This window comes from Sciurus vulgaris (assembly GCF_902686455.1).
Source record: "Sciurus vulgaris genome assembly, contig: HiC_scaffold_277_arrow_ctg1, whole genome shotgun sequence".
Lineage (NCBI taxonomy): Eukaryota > Metazoa > Chordata > Mammalia > Rodentia > Sciuridae > Sciurus > Sciurus vulgaris.
In genome coordinates, this window is record NW_027632776.1 from 5,721 (window position 1) to 26,690 (window position 20,970).

Here is a 20,970-nt window from a genome sequence, read left to right on the forward strand (position 1 = left end):
TCTCTCAATTATCATTTTAAATAAAATTGTTTATATATATATATATATATATATATATTTTTTTTTTTTTTTTTTTTTGGTACCAGGTGTTAACCCAGGGTCACTTAACCACAAGCCACATCTCCAGTCCTTTATTATTTTTTACTTTTTTTGGGACATAATTTTGCTAATTTACTTAGGACCAAGCTAAGTTTCTGAGGCTGGCCTCAAACTTGTGATCCTCCTGCCTCAGCCTCCTGAGCTGCTGGACTTATAGGTGTGTACCACTGTGCCTGGCTTGTGAATGTGTTCTTGATGCAATTCCAATACAGTACAATATCTCATTATTCTTGGTTGTAATCAGGATTGTTTGTTTTTTTGTTTTTTTGTTTTTTTTTTTGGTGGGGGTACTGAGGATTGTTCTCAGGGGTTTTTGACCACTGAGACACATCTCCAGGGTCTCACTGAGTTGCTTAGCACTTTGCTTTTGCTGAGGCTGGCTTTGAACTCAAGATCCTCCTGTCTCAGTTTCCCAAGTTGCTGAGATTACAAGTGTGTGCCACCTTGTCTGGCTGTAATAGGGTTTTAAGAAGGCCAGAACATCTGTTGGAAGCAAATGATTGGAGAGAAAGGAGCTGACTCTTTGATAAAGGAGAAATTAGTGTCTGCCAAGCCTTAAGACTTGCCTAGTCTTTACAATGTATCATTTATGCCTTTGTCCATTTCAGTGCAAACAGGTTGAGACTCAAATAAGTTAAAAATCTGGCTTTCAAAGTTACATCATTAGAAAGGAGTTGAAAGTCAAGAATTTACATCTATTTGATTTTACAAGTTATGTTAATTTCCCTTCTGCTCTTTTGGGCACTGGAACAAAAGAGAAAGGGAAAGGAATGAGAGTAAATTGGAGGGAGTACCCTGGTGGCCATTATATATTGTTAGGGAAATGATGCTGGTATCAGGTGTCCTGATTACCTGTGCAGAGAAGTTACATCTCCTATTTTGTCTTATTTTGGACCTTTACACTTCTGAAAGCTGTGGTAGCTGATTCATTTATTACTTACTTTCTTCAAACCTTTCTAAAAAAGTCACTTCCAAATTCTTTGCCATTCTTATAATATTCCTGTAATACAAAGCTGCTCTCCCCACCCTTTCTGGTGCAGCCATTTTCCCCTGCCTCCCAACAAATTGTCAATCTGTGAACATCCTAGCTAGCTATTGGTTCATCAGTCAGCTTGCAAGTATCCTTCTCCATTATTGGTCCCCTGCTAGTCAGGCAGAATTCAACTGCTTCATGGTAGCTACCCCGCCATCTTTTCTCTATTGCTTTTCTCTTCCCCTGACTCGCTTTCCACTCTTTCTAGCATGCGCCCTTTCTCTTTCCTTTCTCTTTTCCTCTCATTTTCTCTCTTACCCTGCTGAGAGACACTCTGTTTGCTTAATAAACTCCCTTATGTGATTTCCCATGTCCAGCATGGTTTTCGTGGGATTCCTTACAATTCCTTCTCATTTTAAGACTGTAAGAACCCAGAAAACCATGCTGGACATGGGAATTGACATGAGGGTTTATTAAGCAAACAGAATGTCTCCCTGCAGGGTATGAGAGAAAAATGAGAGGAAGAGAAAGGGCACATGCAAGAGCACATGTGAAAAGCGAGGAGGAGAGAGAAAGAAAGTGAGTAGGAGAGAGAAGGCATGAGAAAAGATGGCAAGGAAGCTATCCTTAAGCAGTTGAATTCCACTGGGCTAACAGGGGACCAATAATGGAGAAGGATACTTGCAAGCTGACTGATGAACCAATAGCTAGCTAGGATGTTTACAGACTGACAAGTAGTTGGGAGGCCTGGAAATTGTTGCAGTTGAAAGATTGGGGCGGGGATGGAAGCGACAAGAAGTTGGGAGGTGGGAAAATGAAGGCAGCATAAGGGCCAGGGTAGCAGCTTTATATTACAAAGACAGTAATCAAAGTGATCTTCAGATGTATCAGGACTATAAGTTTCATGTTTATAATATTCCATGCATGCATATATACTAAGTGCTTAAAAAGAAGGACTTCAGTCCAGCATTTGATTTCATCTCCAGTCAAGTCCAACTTTCATTTCTAGCTGTGTTTTTCTTGCTCTACACCACCAGTTACATTGATCTACGTAGGTCATGCTTTTCAGGGATCCTACCTTGTTTTCATCATGTAGTCTTGATTGTTTTAACTTTCAGTTCCTACCCATTGTTTATCTCCTAGGAAAATTCTCACTGGAAGTGACTGACTTGACAACATGACCTTCATTGGGTTAGGCATTGGAGAGACTACTTTGCTTCCAGCCCTGGCCTGCTCTTTCTATGTTAATTATCTTTTCTCCCTTTACAAGGTTCAAGTTGTAATACAAAGCTGCCCCCCCCCCTTTACGTTGCATCACAACCTAGCTTGTCAGTCTGAAAGCTGCTCTCCCTGCCCCTTTCCACTGCAGCCATTTCCCCACCTCCCAACTACTTGTCAGTCTGTGAACATCCTAGCTAGCTATTGGTTCATCAATCAGCTTGCAAGTATCCTTCTCTATTATTGGTCCCTGTTAGCCCTGTGGAATTCAACTGCTTAAGGATAGTTTCCCAGCCATCTTTTCTCAGCTTTCTCTCTCCTCCTCACTTTTCACACTTTCTCTTGTGTGAGCCTTTTCTCTTTTGCTCTCATTTTCTCTCTTATCCTGCAGGGAGACACTGTTTGCTTAATAAACCCTCTTATGTCAATTTCCGTGTCTGGCGTGGTTTTCGTGGGTTTCTTACACAGGAGGGTGCCTAGAAAAAATGCTAAAATTTTTCTCTCTCCTGCTCCTTTGCTCTCTAACTTTATTTCATACCACCTTTACTCCAGTTCCTGTGCCTAGCCTCTATAACATACCTCATGATGCCAAATAAACTTCTGTCTTGATCTTCGTTTTAACTGTAATATTCATGTTCCAAATATATGCTCCACAAATGGCTTACCTCCAATTCTTGACTCAGATGTTGCCTTCTTGGTAAGGCTCCTCCAAATAACTTCCAATTTAGTACTGGCACATTGTTTCATGCATTTTTCCCTAGTTCTAATTCCTAATCCCCTCCTTCCCCACCCACTTAACACTTAACACTTTCTAACATTGTTCACTACTCATTCCTTAATGTGTGGTTGTCTTTTTCTCTCTCTATCCCTCTTGGAATTTAAATTGTTTTAGAAAAAAGATTTTCATTTATCAATATATCCCAAGTATCAAGAATGTTTGAAAAACACAGTGGCACCAAATTAATATTTGTTGATTAAATGAATGTTTTTTTTCTTTTCTTTAGAATATAAAAGTAATAATTTCAGCCTCCTTCAGTAAATTGTCTTTTTTTTTTTTTTAATTTTAAACCAAAGGGAATTTTGGAAGGAGAGCCAAAATATTTAAATGCTCTAGATTCCAATTAACTCTACCACTGATGATTTTTGGTCTGGGTGAAAAATAGGCTGTTTTGTAAGTTAGGTTAAAAGTTTTAGAATATAATAAAGACAATTGAGTTTGGGGTAGGTTAGGGACCTAGTTGCTGAAGTGATTCATCTGTTTTTCCTGTTTTAGTAGCAGGCGTCTATGTAAGGAGGAGGAAGAGTTTTCAGTAACTTATTTTTTTGGAGAATGTGTTTCTGGGTTTAGAGTCCAGGGGTACTTCACCACTGAAATGAATCCCCAGCCCTTTTCATTTTTTATTTTGATACAGGGTCTCACTAAGCTGCTCAGGCTAGCATCAAACTTGTGATTCCCATGCCTCAGTCTCCTGAGGCTTGTTTGTTTTCTGAAAGTTGTTCCTTTTTTGGGTATTGAGTTTTTAAAATCGAGGTGAAATTTGTATCAAACATTAACCATTTTAATGTGAACAATTCTGTACATTCACCATGTTGTGCAATCATGATCTCTAACTGCAAAACATTTTCTTTAGTCCAAAGTTAAACCCTGTATACTCTGAGCAGTTCCCTACTGTACCTACTTCCAGCCCCTGACAATCTCCAATCTGTTTTGTTTCTGTGATTTCGCCTCTTCTAAATATTTTGTATAAATGGAAAAAATGTATTTTTATGTCTGGTTTCTTTTATGGTCAGGACTGTTCCTTTCAATGTCCAAATAATATTAAATTGGGCTGGGAATATAGCTCAGTTGGTAGAGAGCTTGCTTCCTAAGCACAAAGCCCTAGGTTCAATCCCCAGCACTGAAAAAAAAAAAAAAAAAAAAAAAAATTGCATTGTTTGTATATACTGTGATCTGCTTATCCAGTCATGCATTCATAAATACTTGGCCTGTCTCTACCCTTTGGCTAATGTGTATGCTACTTCTGAAAACATGTGTTCACATACATTTGAGTACCTGGTTTCATTTCCTTAGGGTATGCACTTAGGAGTAGAATTGTGTCATATGATAATTTTGTTTCCTTTTTGGAACATTGCCAAACTGTTTTCCACAATGGCTGAGTATTTTACATTCCCATCGTAATGTGTAATGATTTTAATTTCTCTGCATCCTTACCAACAATTGTTATTTTCTATTGTTTTTGATAGGTGTTGATTTAAAACTTAGTTTAAAAAAACTTCAAGGTTGGGGCTAGGGAGATAGCTCAGTCAGCAAAGTGCTTGCCTTGCAAGCACAAGGCCATGGGTTCAATGCCCAGAACCACAAAAACAAAAACAAAAAAACTTAAAGGTTTTATTGATAAGTTTCCTTTTATGAAGGTTTGACTGTATATAACAAAGAAAATAAAGTATACAAAGACCTTATAGAAGCAAATATAAGATTGAGTTGAGTAGGGAAATCTCAAGATACAAATGATATTTAATTTTAAAAATTATAGTAAATGGTAGTATAGGATTTCAAAGTTTGATTGAAAGGCTTGCAGTTTTACATGAAACATAGATGTGTAATGAATTACTCTCTATTATAGAATATTATGTGTGTTAATAGTGAAATACCCATAAGATATGTGTTTAATTAAAATTGAGTTAACTACTTAAGCTGCCATGATTTTTTTCATTCTAAAGTAATTATCACCAAAAATTTAGAAAATGATCAAAAGAAAAATTACCCCCCCTAAACTCCACTACCCTATTAAGTTCATGGTAGAATTTGGATATGTTTTCTTTTATCCCTTCAAAATTTATGTTTTATTAACAATGTTTATGACAATACATATACAGACTACAGTCCATACAACATATTTCATAGTGTTAAATCTGTTTTATAATGTCCATCTTCATTAACACTATAGTACTACATTTAATGATTATATTCCAATTCTTAGGCATGATAAAACCTGTTGGTTTAGGTTGGAGCAATCAGAACAGACTTCCTGAAGGAAGCCTATTCACTCACTGTCCCCATACACACTTCATTTCTTAAGTGTCATGACTGCTTTTCTGAAGTGACTTCTGTGACTTCCCACTTCACGATTGAAATTGTAGTTCCATCCCACAGTGCCCTTTTTCATTCACAGCACTGGTTTGTGATTCTAATCAAGTTCTTATTTGTGTGAGTGTTTACTATTGCCTTCCTGTCCTGTCAGGCTGTAAGCTCACCATGGACTGGAGTTATGGTTGTCTTTGCGATTATGGTTGTCTTTGTGCTAGATTAATTTCCATCAGGGCTGTGTGTGCTGCTCATAGGTTCTTTTTTTTTATTGTAAACAAATGGGATACATGTTGTTTCTCTGTTTGTACATGGCGTAAAGGCATACCATTTGTGTAATCATAAATTTACATAGGGTAATGTTGTTTGATTCATTCTGTTATTTTTCCCCACCCCTCACACTCCACTTTTCCCTCTATACAGGCCTTCCTTTTCCATTCTTGCCCCGCTCCCTAACACTAACTCTAACCCTAACACTAACCTCTCCCTCTCTCCATTATGTGTCATCATCCACTTATTAGCGATGTCATTCGTCCTTTGGTTTTTTGAGATTGGCTTATCTCACTTAGCATGATATTCTCCAATTTCATCCATTTGCCTGCAAATGCCATAATTTTATCATTCTTTATGGCTGAGTAATATTCCATCGTTTATATATACCAGTTTCTTTATCCACTCATCAATTGAAGGGCATCTAGGTTGGTTCCACAATCTGGCTATAGTGAATTGAGAAGCTATGAACATTGATGTGGCTGTATCCCGGTAGTATGCTGATTTTAAGTCCCTTGGGTATAGGCCAAGGAGTGGGATAGCTGGGTCAAATAGTGGTTCCATTCCAAGTTTTCTAAGGAATCTCCACACTACTTTCCAGAGTGGCTGCACTAATTTGCAGCCCCACCAGGAATGTATGAGTGTACCTTTCTCCCCACACCCTCGCCAATACCTGTTGTTGCTTGTATATTTGATAATCGCAATTCTAATTGGGGTGAGATGGAATCGTAGGGTGGTTTTGATTTGCATGTCTCTTATTACTAGAGATGTTGAACATTTTTCCATATGTTTGTTGATTGCTTGTAGATCTTCTTCTGTGAAGTGTCTATTCATTTACTTAGCCCATTTGTTGATTGGATTACTTGTATTCTTGGTGTAGAGTTTTTTAAATTTTTTATTTTATTTTAATTAAAAATCATAAATTTACATAGGGCAATGTTGTTTGATTCATTGTTATTTTTTCCCTTCCCCCCCACCCCTCCCACCCCTCTTTTCCCTCTATACAGGCCTTCCTTCCTCCGTTCTTACCACCCTCCTTATCCCTAACCCTAAACCTAACCCTAACCCTAACGCTAACCCCTCCTACCCCCCACCTTATATGTCCTCATCTGCTTATCAGCTAGATCATTTGTCCTTTAGTTTATTGAGATTGGCTTATCTCACTTAGCATGATATCCTCCAATTTCATCCATTTGCCTGCAAATGCCATAATTTTATCATTCTTCATGGAGGAGTAATATTCCATTGTATATATATGCCACAGTTTCTTCATCCATTCGTCAACTGAAGGGCATCTAGGTTGGTTCCACAATCTGGCTATAGTGAATTGAGAAGCTATGAACATTGATGTGGCTGTATCTCTGTAGTATGCTGATTTTAAGTCCTTTGGGTATAGGCCAATGAGTGGGATAGCTGGGTCAAATGGTGGTTTCATTCCAAGCTTTCTGAGGAATCTCCATACTGCTTTCCAGAGTGGCTGCAATAATTTGCAACCCCTCCAGCCATGTATGTGAGTGTACATTTTTCCCCACATCCTCTCCAACACCTATTGTTGCTTATGTTCTTGATAATCGCCATTCTAATTGGGGTGAAATAAAATCTTAGGGTAGTTTTGATTTGCATTTCTCTTATTACTAGAGATGTTGAACATTTTTTCATATATCTGTTGATTGCTTGTACATTTTCTTCTGTGAAGTGTCTGTTCATTTCCTTAGCCCATTTGTTGATTGAATTATTTGTATTCTTGGTGTAGAGTTTTTTGAGTTCTTTATAGATTCCGGATATTAGCGCTCTATCTAAAGTATGAGTGGCAAATATATTCTCCCACTCTGTAGGCTCTCTCTTCACATTACTGATAGTTTCCTTTGCTGAGAGAAAGCTTTTTAGTTTGAATCTATTCCAGTTATTGATTCTTGCTTTTATTTCTTGTGCTATGGGAGTCCTGTTAAGGAAGTCTGCTCCTAAGCCAACAAGTTGAAGGTTTGGACCTACTTTTTTTTCTATAAGATGCAGGGTCTCTGGTCTGATTCTGAGGTTCTTGATCCATTTTGAGTTGAGTTTTGTGCAGGGTGAGAGATAGGGGTTTAATTTCATTCTGTTGCATATGGTTTTCCAGTTTTCTCAGCACCATTTGTTGAAGAGGCTATCTTTTCACCATTGCATATTTTTGGCACTTTTGTCTAGTATGAGAAAATTGTATTTATTTGGGTTTGTGTCCGTGTCCTCTATTCTGTACCATTGATCTACGTGTTTATTTTGGTACCAATATCATGCCGTTTTTGTTACTATTGCTTTGTAATAGAGTTGAAGATCTGGTATTGCGATACCCCCTGCTTCGCTCTTTCTATTGAGGATTGTTCTAGCTATTCTGGTTTTCTTATTCTTCCAGATGAATTTCATAATTGCTTGCTCTATTTCTGTAAGGTACATCATTGGGATTTTAATTGGAATTGCATTGAATCTATATAGCACTTTTGGTAGTATGGCCATTTTGACAATATTAATTCTCCCTATCCATGAACATGGGAGCTCTTTCCAGCTACTAAGGTTTTCTTTAATTTCTTTCTTTAGTGTTCTGTAGTTCTCATTGTAGAGGTCTTTCACCTCTTTTGTGAGATTGATTCCCAAGTATTTTATTTTTTTTTTGATGCTATTGTGAATTGGGGTAGTTTTCCTAATTTCTCTTTCTGAAGACTCATCACTTACTTATAAAAATGCATTGGATTTATGAGCATTGATCTTGTAACCTGCTACTTTACTGAATTCACTTATGAGTTCTAAGAGTTTTCTGGTGGAATTTCCAGGTTCCTCTAAATATATAATCATGTCATCAGTGAACAGGGATAGTTTGAGTTCCTCTTTTCCAATTCGTATCCCTTTAGTTTCTTTGGTTTGTTTCATTGCTCTGGCTAGAGTCTCAAGAACAATGTTGAATACAAGTGGTGAAAGAGGGCATCCCTGACTTGTTCCAGTTTTAGGGGGAATGCTTTCAGTTTTTCACCATTTAGAATGATATTAGCTATGGGCTTAGCGTAGATGGCCTTTACAATGTTAAGGAATGTTCCCACTATCCCTATTTTTTCTAGTGTTTTGAGCATGAAGGGGTGCTGTATTTTATGAAATGCTTTTTCTACATCTCTTGAAATAATCATGTGATTCTTGACTTTAAGTCTATTGATATGGTGAATTACATTTATGGATTCGTGATGTTGAACCAACCTTGCGTCCCTGGGATGAAACCCACTTGATGATGGTGCACTATCTTTTTAATATGCTTTTGTATGTGATTTGCTAAAATTTTGTTGAGAATGTTTGCATCGATAATCATTAAGGTCCTTGAAACTCTAGCCAGAGCATTTAGACAGACCAAAGAAATTAAAGGGATACAAATAGGAAAAGAAGAACTCAAACTATCCCTATTTGCTGACGAGATGATTATATACTTAGAGGAACCATGAAATTCAGCCAGAAAACTTTTAGAACTCATAAGTGAAATCAGGAAAGTAGCAGGATATAAGATCAATGCACATAAATCTAATGCATTTTTATACATAAGTGATGAATCTTTGGAAAGAATAATCAGGAAAACTACCCCATTCACAATAGCCTCGAAAAAAATAAAATACTTGGGAATCAGTCTCACAAAAGAGGTGAAAGACCTCTACAGTGAGAAGTACAGTATACTGAAGAAAGAAATTAAAGAAAACCTTAGAAGCTGGAAAGATCTCCCATGTTCTTGGATAGGAAGAATTAATATTGTCAAAATGGCCATACTACCTAAAGTGCTATACAGATTCAATGCAATTCCAACTAAAATCCCAATGACATATCTTACAGAAATAGAGCAAGCAATTATGAAATTTACCTGGAAGAATAAGAAATGCAGAATAGCTAAAGCAATCCTTAGCAGGAAGAGGGAAACACTGGGTATCGAAATACCAGATCTTCAACACTACTACAAAGCAATAGTAACAAAAACGCATGGTATTGGTACCAAAATAGACAGGTAGATCAATGGTACAGAATAGAGGACATGGACACAAACCCAAATACAATTTTCTCATACTAGACAAAGGTGCCAAAAATATGCAATGGAGAAAAGATAGCCTCTTCAACAAATGGTGCTGGGAGAATTGGAAATCCATATGCAACAGAATGAAACTAAAACCATATCTCTCACCATGCATGAAACTAAACTCAAAATGGATTAAGGACCTCGGAATCAGACCAGAGAACCTGCAAATTATAGAAGAAAAAGTAGGTCCAGATCTTCAACATGTCAGCTTAGGACCAGACTTCCTCAACAGGACTCCCATAGCACAAGAAATAAAAGCAAGAATCAATAACTGGGATAGATTCAAACTAAAAAGCTTTCTCTCAGCAAAGGAAACTATCAGCAATGTGAAGAAAGAGCCTACAGAGTGGGAGAAAATCTTTGCCAATCATACTTCAGATAGAGCACTAATCTCCAGAATCTATAAAGAACTCAAAAAACTCTACACCAAGAATGCAAATAATCCAGTTGACAAATGGACTAAGGAAATGAATAGACACTTCACAGAAGAAGATCTACAAGCAATCAACAATCATATGGAAAAATGTTCAACATCTCTAGTAATAAGAGAAATGCAAATCAAAACCACCCTAAGATTCCATCTCACCCCAAGTAGAATGGTGATTATCAAGAACAAAAGAAACAACAGGTTTTGGCGAGGATGTGGGGAGAAAGGTACACTCATACATTGCTGGTGGGATTGCAAATTAGTGTGGCCACTCGGGAAAGCAGTATGGAGATTCCTTAGACAACTTGGAATGGAACAACCATTTGACCCAGCTATCCCACTCCTTGGCCTATACCCAAAGGAATTAAAATCAGCATACTACAGAGATACATCCACTTCAGTGTTCATAGCTGCTTAATTCACAATAGCCAGATTGTGGAACCAACCTAGATGTCCTTCAATTGATGAATGGATAAGGAAACTGTGATACACACACACACACACACACACACACACACACACACACACACACACACATATATATATATATATATATATATATACAATGGAATATTACTCAGCCATAAAGAATGATAAAATTATGGCATTTGATGAAATTGGAGAATATCATGCTAAGTGAGATAAGCCAATCTCAAAAAATCAAAGGTCGAATGATATCGCTAATAAGTTGATGAGGACACATAATGGGGGGAGCGAGGGGTTAGTGTTAGGGGTAGAGTTAGGGTTAGGGAGGGGGGCAAGAATGGAGGAAGGAAGGCCTGTATAGACGGAAAAGAGCTTTGGGAGAGGAGGGGGGAAGGGAAAAAATAACAGAATGAATCAAACAACAATACCCTATGTAAATTTATGATAACACAAATGGTATGCCTTTACGCCATGTACAAACAGAGAAACAGCATTTATCCCATTTGTTTACAATTAAAAAAAAAGAAAAAAAAAAGAAAAAAAAGGATATTAGTCTGAATTTTTTTTCCTCGATGTGTCTCTGTCTGGTTTAGGTATCAGTTTAATATTGGCTTCATAGAATAAGTTTGGGAGGGTTCCCTCCTCTTCTATTTTATGGAATATTTTGAGAAGTATTGGAATGAGCTCTTCTTTAAAGGTTTTGTAGAATTCGGCTAAGAACTCATCTGGTCCCGGACTTTTCTTTGTTGCTAGGATTTTGATGACTTCTTCTATCTCATTACTTGAAATTGGTGTATTTAAATTGTGTATGTCCTCCTCATTCAGTTTAGGCAATTCATATGTCTCTAGAAACCTGTTGATGTCTTCAAAATTTTCTATTTTGTTGGTGTATAGATTTTCAAAATAGCTTCTAATTATGTTTTGTATTTCAATTGTGTCTGTTTTTTTTTTTTTTTTTATTTCCTTGTTCTTTCCGAAGTTTAGTGATTTGGGTTTTCTCTCGTCTTCTCTTTGTTAGTGTGGCTAAAGTTTTATCAATTTTGTTTATTTTTTCTTAGAACCAACTATTTATTTTGTCAATTTTTTGTATTGTTTCTTTTGCTTCTATTTTGTTGATTTCAGCTCTGAGTTTAACTATTTCCTGTCTTCTGCTACTTTTGGTGCTGGTCTCTTCTTTTTCTAGGGCTTTGAGTTGTAGTGTTAGGTCGTCTATTTGTTGAGTTTTACTTCTTTTATTAAATGCGCTTCATGAAATAAATTTTCCTCTAAGTACTGCTTCTATAGTGTCTCAGAGATTTTGATATGATGTTTCTTTGTTCTCATTTACCTCTAAGAATTTTTTAATTTCCTTCCTAATATCTTCTATTATCCATTCATCATATAATAGCATATTGTTTAATCTCCAGATGTTGGAATAGTTTCTGTTTTTTACTCTTTCATTTATTTCTATCTTCAATCCATTATGATCTGATAGAATACAAGGTAGTGTCTCTATCTTCTTGTATTTGCTAACATTAGCTTTGTGGCATAATATATGGTCTATTTTAGAGGAGGATCCATGTGCTGCTGAGAAGAAAGTGTATTCGCTCTTGGTTCGAAGGTATACTCTATAAATGTCTATTAAGTCTAAATTATTGATTGTGTTATTGAGATCTATGGTTTCTTTGTTCATTTTTTTGTGTGGAAGATCTGTCCAGTGGTGAGAGAGGCATGTTAATATCACCTAGTATTATTGTGTTATGGTCTATTTGGTTTCTGAAATTCAGAAGGATTTGTTTGACATATGTGGATGAGCCACTGTTTGGGGCATAGACGTTTATGATTGTTATATCTTGCTGATTTATGCTTCCCTTAAGCAATATGAAATGTCCTTCTTTATCCCTTCTGACTCTCTTTGGCTTGAAGTCCACATTATCTGAAATGAGGATAGATAGTCCAGCTTTTTTGCTGGGCCCATGTGCATGGTGTGTTTTTCCCCATCTTTTCACCTTTAGTCCATGGGTATCTTTTTCTATGAGGTGAGTCTCTTGCAGGCAACATATTGTTGGATCTTTCTTTTTAATCCAATCTTCCAGCCTATGTCTTTTGATTGATGAATTCAGGCCATTAACATTCCGGGTTATTATTGAGATATGATTTGTATTCCCAGTCATTTGGTTCATTTATTTTATTTTATTTCATTTATTTATTTATTTGACACGAATTTGTTCCTCCTTTATTTGACAATTCCTTTAGCATAATTCCTCCCTTTGCTGATTTGCTTCTTTGTTTTTCATCTCTTCCTCATGGAATATTTTGCTGAGAATGTTCTGTAATGCTGGCTTTCTTTTTGTAAATTCTTTTAGCTTTTGTTTATCATGGATGGATTTTATTTCATCATCAAATTTGAAGGCAAGTTTTGATGGGTGTAAGATTCTTGGTTGGAATCCATTTTCTTTCAGGGCTTGAAAATGTTGTTCCAGGGCCTTCCAGCTTTTAGGGTCTGGAATGAAAAATCTGCTGATATCTGTATTGGTTTCCCCCTGAATGTAATTTGGTTCTTTTCTCTCACAGCCTTTAAAATTCTGTCTTTATTTTGTATGTTAGGTATTTTCATTATAATGTTCCTTGGTGTGGGTCTGTTGTAATTTTGTGTATTTGGAGTCCTATAAGCCTCTTGAATTTGATTTTCCATTTCATTCTTCAGATTTGGGCAATTTTCTGATATTATTTCATTTAATAGATTGTTCATTCCTTTGGTTTGTTTCTCTAAGCCTTCCTCAATCCCAATAATTCTTAAATTTGGCCTTTTCATGATATCCCATATCATGGATAATTCTGTTCTTGGAGATTCTGTTCATGATTTCTTACCATCTTCTCTGATTGGTCAACTTTGGTTTCAAGGTTAAATATTTTGTCTTCAATGTCTGAGGTTCTGTCTTCCAGGTGTTGTATCCTATTGAATATTCTTTCTATGGAGTTCTTAATTTGGTTTATTGTTTCCTTCATTTCAAGGATTTCTGTTTGGTTTTTTTTCAATATCTCTCTTTATTGAAATGATCTTTTGCTTCCTGTATTTGCTCTTTTAACTGTTGATTGGTGCAATCATTCAATGCCTGCATTTGCTCTTTCATCTCATCATTCAGTGCCTGCATTTGCTCTTTCATCTCATTGTTCGCTTCCCTGATCATTTTAATTATGTACCTTCTGAACTCCTTTTCTGTCGTTTCTTCTGCCATTCTGTCTTTGGGTTTTATTGATGTAACATCTAGATTTGTTTGGGGCATTTTCTTCCCTTGTTTTCTCATATTGTTCAGGTATCAGTGGACCACTGAAATATTACAGATTTCCTCTATTGACTTATAATATCCCTGAAGATTTCTAGTATATCCCCTCTCAGCCTTCTGTATGCTGAAGTCTTGGAGGAAGTTGATAGTGCGGTGCTCCACAAGGAAGCTGCGTTTCTAGGGGTGGTGACCTTCAGGTGGTGTATATTCCCTGCTAGTGGGCAGAGGCGCCTCCACTTGTTGACCAATGGTCACCCAAAGGGGAACTAGGCTGCAGGCTGAGGCAAGTCCTGTTTGGTCCTGTGTCTCTGGCTTTACCGTCCTTGTGGGAAAACCTCACCTGGCAGGGAAGACTCACCTGGTGGGGAGGTCTCACTGGTCAATTCCCCTCATAGAGGTTCCCCTCAATCTACAACTACCACCTGGGCTGGACTGCCTTCCTGTGCAGTGTTCCCAGGGGTCCAGACCTACCTCCTGGGCCTGGGAGCCTCACCCTTTGCAGACAAATCTCCTTAGTATGCCTCTCCTCAGAGAATCTGCCTGCAGTCCTGGAACCTTCGCTCCACCCCTAAGTTTGTCTCTGTGCTTCTCTTCCATCAACAAGCCTCCTAGGTCCTGGGACCCTGCTCTGCACCTAATTGCCTGGCTGTGCGGCCCCTCCTCTGAGCAGCCACCTGGAGCCCCGTACAATCGCTCCTAGTCCCAGTGACCCACTGCACGCCTCTTCCTCTGGACAGCCACCCAATGTTCCGGTGTGGTCACTAGGAGTCCAAGCAACTCAGTGTTTGCCTCCTCCTCCTGCCAACCACCTGTAGCCCTGGGCAGTCACTCCGAGTCCAAGTGACCCGCTTCATTCCTCCTCCTCCTCCGGGTAGCCCCCCAGGTGTTCAGGAGCAGTCGCTCTGAGTCACTCTAAGTCCAAGTGACCCGCTGCACACTGCAGCCGCTCGGAGCTCTGGTGAGGCCACTCTGAGACCAAGCAACCCACCGCGCTCCTCTGGGCAGTCCCCCCGGTGTTCAGAAGCGGTTGCTTTGAGTCCAAACAACTCACCATTCGCCTCCTCCTCTGAGCAGCCACCTGGAACTCTGATGTAGTCACTCTGAGTCCAAGCAACCTGCCGCGCTCTTCCTCCTCCTCCAGGCAGCCCCCCGGTGTTCAGAAGTGGTCACTCTGAGTCCAAACAGCTCACCACACAGCTCCTCCTTTGAAAACAGCGTATAGCTCTCGTGCAGTCACCCCGAGTGAGTCCAAGCGACCCGCTGCACTCCTCCTCCTCCTCCTCCTCTGGGCAGGCCCTGGTGTTCAGAAGTGGTCACTTTGAGTCTAAACAGCTTGCTGCGCATCTCCTCCCCTGGCAACCACCTGTAGCTCTGGTACAGTCACTCCGAGTCCAAGCAACCCGCCACGCTCCTCCACCTCCTCCAGGCAGGCCCCAGTGTTCAGAAGCGGTCACTCTGAGTCCAAACAGCTCTCCTCACAGCTCCTCCTCTGGGCCGCCGCCTTGAGTGACAGTGGTTGCTCCGAGTCCAAGCGCTGTGCTGAGTGGCCTCTTCTACGATGCTCCCAGTTGTCTGAGTTCACTGTTCCAGCGGGGAGAGGGGTGTCTCACCGGGCAGCTCTACTTCACAAAGTTCCCTGCATTCCGGGACTACCGCCCCATCCTGGACGCCTCCCCAATGGGAGAGACTCACCCGGCTGCTTTGAGTTGGACCCAAGTCTCTCAATATCTCCTCTTTTGAATCCTGAGTCCTGGAGCAATATGAAATGCAGCCACCCTGTAGTCCACCATCTTGTAACCCCCTGCTCATTGGTTCTTAATGAGCATGTTAGATTACTAGTGAGGTAACAAACAGACACCAAAAAGGAAAACCAGTTTGAACATTCAGGTGCTGCTAGGTCTTTGGGAAAATTTGTGGGTTTGGAAGCTAAAGAATGGTGAGAGTTTTCTTCATTTTGCAGGGGGATGGAAAGAAAAATGGGGCAGTGTCACTGGAAGATAAATCTAATGAGCTCTGTTTATACTAAGGAGTTCTTTATTTGCAAAATTTAAATATTTACATTTTCTTCTGTCACTTTTGTATAAATCGAATGCATTTAGTGTTTCAAGTTACATTCTGTCACAAATTTGGAACATTTTTAATAAGTATACTAAATATGACCTATGTTTTATCATGGTACTCCATTATTGGGTACCTCCTTGTAGAAGGAAGTGAATACTAATAAAAAGACTGATTGAATCACCTAGAGAACTGGTTATGAAGACCTGAGTCTAGGTTAGTTCCATGGGAGTACAGTAAATACAGGAGATATTTGTATACTCAAGTAGGTGTAGGTAATCATTAGCTGATAGATTTTGGATGGAAAATAGCTTAGAATAACAGGTTTCTAGAGGGAATCTGTCTATAGATTTGAGGTGAACATAAATGGATTTTGTTTTTCTCCTACTGACTTGAGATACTTTTATGGAGGTGCATTATAGGTTATATCATAGGTTGTCAGAGTTTTTTTTAATATATGCAAAGCCAAATAGTAAATATTCATCTTTGTGAGCCATATGGTCTGTATCATGTATTCACCATGCTGTTGTGTGAAAGAAACCACAGATTCTATGTAAACCAATGGCTGTGACTATGTTTCTGAAATAGTTTATATACAAAATCAGGTGGCACATGCCACTTGACCCACTGTGCTTTTGTTTTCCAACACCTTGGTTATATTGCTGAGCTTTTATTTCAGAGTATATTAAGTCATATTGGATTCTGTTGTGTAATATGTAGTTTCCTTTAATGATGGTCACTGATGAACAGTAGAACTATAAGCCAGGCATGGTGGCACATGCCTGTAATCCCTGTGGCTTGTGAGGCAGAGACAGGAGGATTGAGAGTTCAAAGCCAGCCTCAGCAAAAGTGAGGTGCTAAGTAACTCAGTTAGACCCAATCTCTAAATAAAATACAAAATAGGGCTGTGGATGTGGCACAGTGGTCGAGTACCCCCAAGTTCTTTCCCAAGTACCAAAAAAAAAAAAAAAAAGGTAGAACTATAGAAAAGGACTGTTGTATTTAGGTTTTATTATCCAGTTTTTAGAATTTTTGACTTAAGCAGTGTTAAACAAAATTTATAGGAGGCCATTATTTTCAAATGAGCTTCTGCACTGGGCCCCCAACAAACAAGAGGAGAATGGAGCAACTCATTTTGGGTACTACATAGTGAAACTGGACTTTGAAATGGTCCAGTATAAATAACAAAAAAACAAAAACCAGGAGATTCCCAGTAGCCAATCAGAAGGGACTCAGTTAACCTAACCTGGCATAATAAGAAATTAATTTACTGATAAAAATGCATAACTTTAAAACAGTCCACTTTTTGATCCTTATTTTTGCTTTATTTGCCTCTTTTCTACCTATAAAGTTAACATCCTGTGCTTAGCTCATTGGATCACCTTTTCTGCATTCTTTTGAAGAGATGCTACCTGATTCATGAAATATTTTAAAAGCCAAAAATATCTTTAAATTTGTTAAAATTCTGCTTCTTTTAAAAAAATCAGTGTCAAATAAACAGGTCAGAGAAAGTGTACAGTAATACCTATACTAAGAATTTAGATTAAAAAAATCTAAGTTGAGCAATGGGAAGAGTAAAGGTAGGAGTCTGTCAAAGGGCAATTTGGTAGAAGTCCAGTGACCAGAGATTTTATGAGCATTAAGAGTAGGTTTGTTGAACATGAGTGGGAAAACGTGGAATTGTAAGTTTCATATCTTGTTTTAAGGACCTTTTAGGATTAGGTCTTAATTCTGCAAAGCACTCTACAGCACAAGTTTTGGAAAGAAATAATGAAAATGTAAATAATGTAGAAATTATCAATGAAGCCAGGGGAAAAGCATCAATTCTAGAATCAAACTACCTGGTTTGAATCTTATCTCTGACTTTTTTGACTTGCAGTATATCTTCTTTCTCTTTCAGATTAGTTTTAATTTTCTCATCTGAAAAAGATGATTAGTAGCTGTTTATAGGATTTATAGGATTATTTAGAGACATTGTAGTGTATCTGATTCATAGTACTCCATGAATGACAACCATTACGTTAATATTATTTTCTTTATATTGAAATATGGCAGAGGAGTAAAGCAGTTTTCATAGTTGCTTTGAAGTGATGTAAACTGGATATTCTAATTATTCTTTTATATCTAGGATTTCTATTGCTATCATTTCAATTTTTTCTATGTATTAATTTTTCTGAATTGACATTTTAGGATAGTATTCTTGTTTTTAAGATAATTTATGAGATGTAATACTAAAGTTTTTATTAGAAAGTTATGAAACTCTCCAGTTTTTGTTTATAATCTTCCTTTTTTAAAAATTTATTTTATTGTAAACAAATGGGATACATATTGTTTCTCTGTTTGTACATGGAGTAAAGGCATACTCCATAATGTAATCATACATTTACATAGGGTAATGGTGTTTGATTCATTCTGTTATTTTTTCCTTTCCCCCACCCCTCCCACCCCTCCCACCCCTCTTTTCCCTCTATACAGTCCCTCCTTCCTCCATTCTTGACTCTCTCCCACCCCCAATTATGTGTCATCATCCGCTTATCAGTGAGATCATTTGTCCTTTGGTTTTTTTTAGATTGGCTTATCTCATTTAGCATGATATTCTCCAGTTTCATCCATTTGCCTGCAAATGCATAATTTTATTATTCTTGATGGCTGAGCAATATTCCATTGTTTATATATATATATATATATATATATATACATATATACATATCTAGGTTGATGTCCTTCAATTGAAGGACTAGTCTAGCTATTGTGGATTGAGCAGCTCTGAACATTGATGTGGCTGCATCTCTGTAGTATGCTGATTTTAAGTCCTTTGGGTATAGGCCAAGGAGTGGGATAGCTGGGTCAAATGATGATTTCATTTCAAGCTTTCTGAGGAATCTCCACACTGCTTTCCAGAGTGGCTGCACTAATTTGCAGCCCCATCAGGAATGTATGAGTGTACCTTTTTCCCCACCTCCTCTCCAACACTTATGGTTGCTTGTATTCTTTTTTTTTTGAACTTAAAATAGATTTTTATTTAAAAAAAAAAAAACTAATCAGAATTGTGTTCCTTCTTCTTTCTTCTTGTCCCTTTTGAGTAAGTCCCAGACTCTGTTCTCTCTCTGTGGTGTTCAGTCTGTTGTGTCAACCACTCTTTTTCAAGCTGCTTCAACATGTCTGGAGTGAGGAGTCCTTGCTGCACCAATCTGGAAGCGAGGGAAATCTCCCCATTGCTGGTGCCGGGCGGCTCAGCAGCTTTACTCCCTGTAGTTTTGGTGCCACACACCCTTCTAGCTTGGCTCTTTAAGGTTCCTGACAAACATGACTGGCTCCCTGCTAATGAGCTCTCCAAATTCAACAGCTTATGTGTCTCGGAAATTTTGATCAGTTTGGTGATGTTGTGAACACCATCTTGTATAATGCCATCCAGTTCTTTCTGTAGGTCTCGAATAAGGCTGGCATCTGGAAACATATCCATGAATCGGTAGCTTAGCCACAGGTAAAGATCCAAGACATCATGGACAGCCTCAAGATCCATAAGGTCTTTAATATTCTTAGGTGGATGTAGAGGCCATTTGATGTATTGGCGTAACCATGCAAAAGTTAGAGGCTCATTCCTGCTATACTGCCTGGCAAACTGTAACAGTGAGGAGCACACAAAGGGTTGCTTCTTGCTGATAGGGGCTGTGCAGAACACATATCTCACTCGGAGACTTAATGGGATGTGCTGGATCAACTGTGCAGAAAACTTAAAATCATCCATATTGCAGACAAAATACTGCCCATCAACTTGTGAGAAGTCTACAAAAATATCGATGAGATTAGAAAGTGTTGTATCAGGGAGGTGGTACGCAAACATTTCAATCTGCTTAGCAGTGGGATGAAGACCTGCTGCCCTTATGGGATCCACCGGCCTATTCAAAATCTCCTTTAATAAACCAAGGTCTTCCCGATTCATCGTTGTAACCTCTCCTTCTTTGTATTGTGAGCTGAATCTACCTGCTCTGCCTGCAATCTGCAAGGCTTGAGAGGTGGTGATTGGTTCTATTTCTTTCTCTCCCTTCCAATTGATACTGGGCTTTAAAAGGGAGTAAAAAATGATTCTCCTTATGCTCAAATTAAGTCCCATGCCAATTGCATCTGTAGCAACCAGGATTTTGCATGGATCATTGGGATCATTAAACTTTTTTGCTTGAGCAAGTTTGGTCCCAGGTGGAAGACTGCCATATATAACAGCCGATTCCAAGCCCCGAATTTCAATCTGTCGACTCACAGAATAAATATCATTCTTGCTAAAACAGACAACACAGTCCCCAGGTCGAAGGTTATCTAAAGATTCCAGTGCATGATCCAGCACAGAAATGGGGGTAAGCCTCTTATAGTTTTGAACCTGCTGTGCCACTTGAGAATGAAGCATAGTACCTCCACTTCCTCCCCAGTTGTGTACATAAGCTCAGTGACGAGATCGATAGCAGCAGATTCTCCACATAAATGGATTTCTTCAGCACACAGTCCTAGAAGTGCTCTGGTCCAGGCCCATCCTCTGGCTGGATCTCGAATCATCTGAATTTCATCAATTACGGCCACTTCATAAGGTGTCATTACACTGCACATTTCAACAGTACAAGCAACGTGGGCAGCCTGTTTCCCATCTGTCTCAACTGTCACACGCTCTTCACCTGTCACCAAGTCACATGGCACACCAGCAGCATTACTCTTTTCGAAGATCTCATGTGCCAATAATTTCAAAGGGCCACAATATACTCCAGATTTTGCTGACAAGTATTTCTGGATTGCGTGGTAAGTTTTTCCGCTGTTTGTGGGACCCGAATGAAATATTATCTTTCGCTGTATGGCTCTGGCTTCTGGGTACCAGTTTGGTGGTAATCTTAAGTCACTGATTTTACGTAGATCATCCTTACATTCCAACATGGGAAATATTTGTTTGGCATGTCTCAAGAAAAATGGAAATAAATCATCCACATGAGCTGCACTGAAGCAAATGTCATTCAAAACAATGTGAATGTCCACATCCAAGGAATGAGATTGCATAATATAGTTTCTAAAGCTTATGAAAGCTTGGTGGAA

General features: G+C 38.6%; 1 protein-coding gene across 1 annotated transcript; it reads right to left on the bottom strand.

Annotated features, from left to right (window-relative positions):
* Window positions 1-18,934: 18,934 nt before the first annotated feature.
* On the bottom strand, window positions 18,935-20,964 carry LOC306652555 (ATP-dependent RNA helicase SUPV3L1, mitochondrial-like; the record flags this gene model as incomplete). Its single annotated transcript, XM_079125388.1, has 2 exons — window positions 20,305-20,964; window positions 18,935-20,272 (listed from the first exon to the last, which is right to left on the bottom strand). Exons 1-2 carry the CDS (start codon window positions 20,932-20,934, stop codon window positions 18,935-18,937), a joined length of 1,968 nt encoding a protein of 655 aa, XP_078981514.1. The 5' UTR covers window positions 20,935-20,964.
* Between the last annotated feature and the right edge of the window lie 6 nt (window positions 20,965-20,970).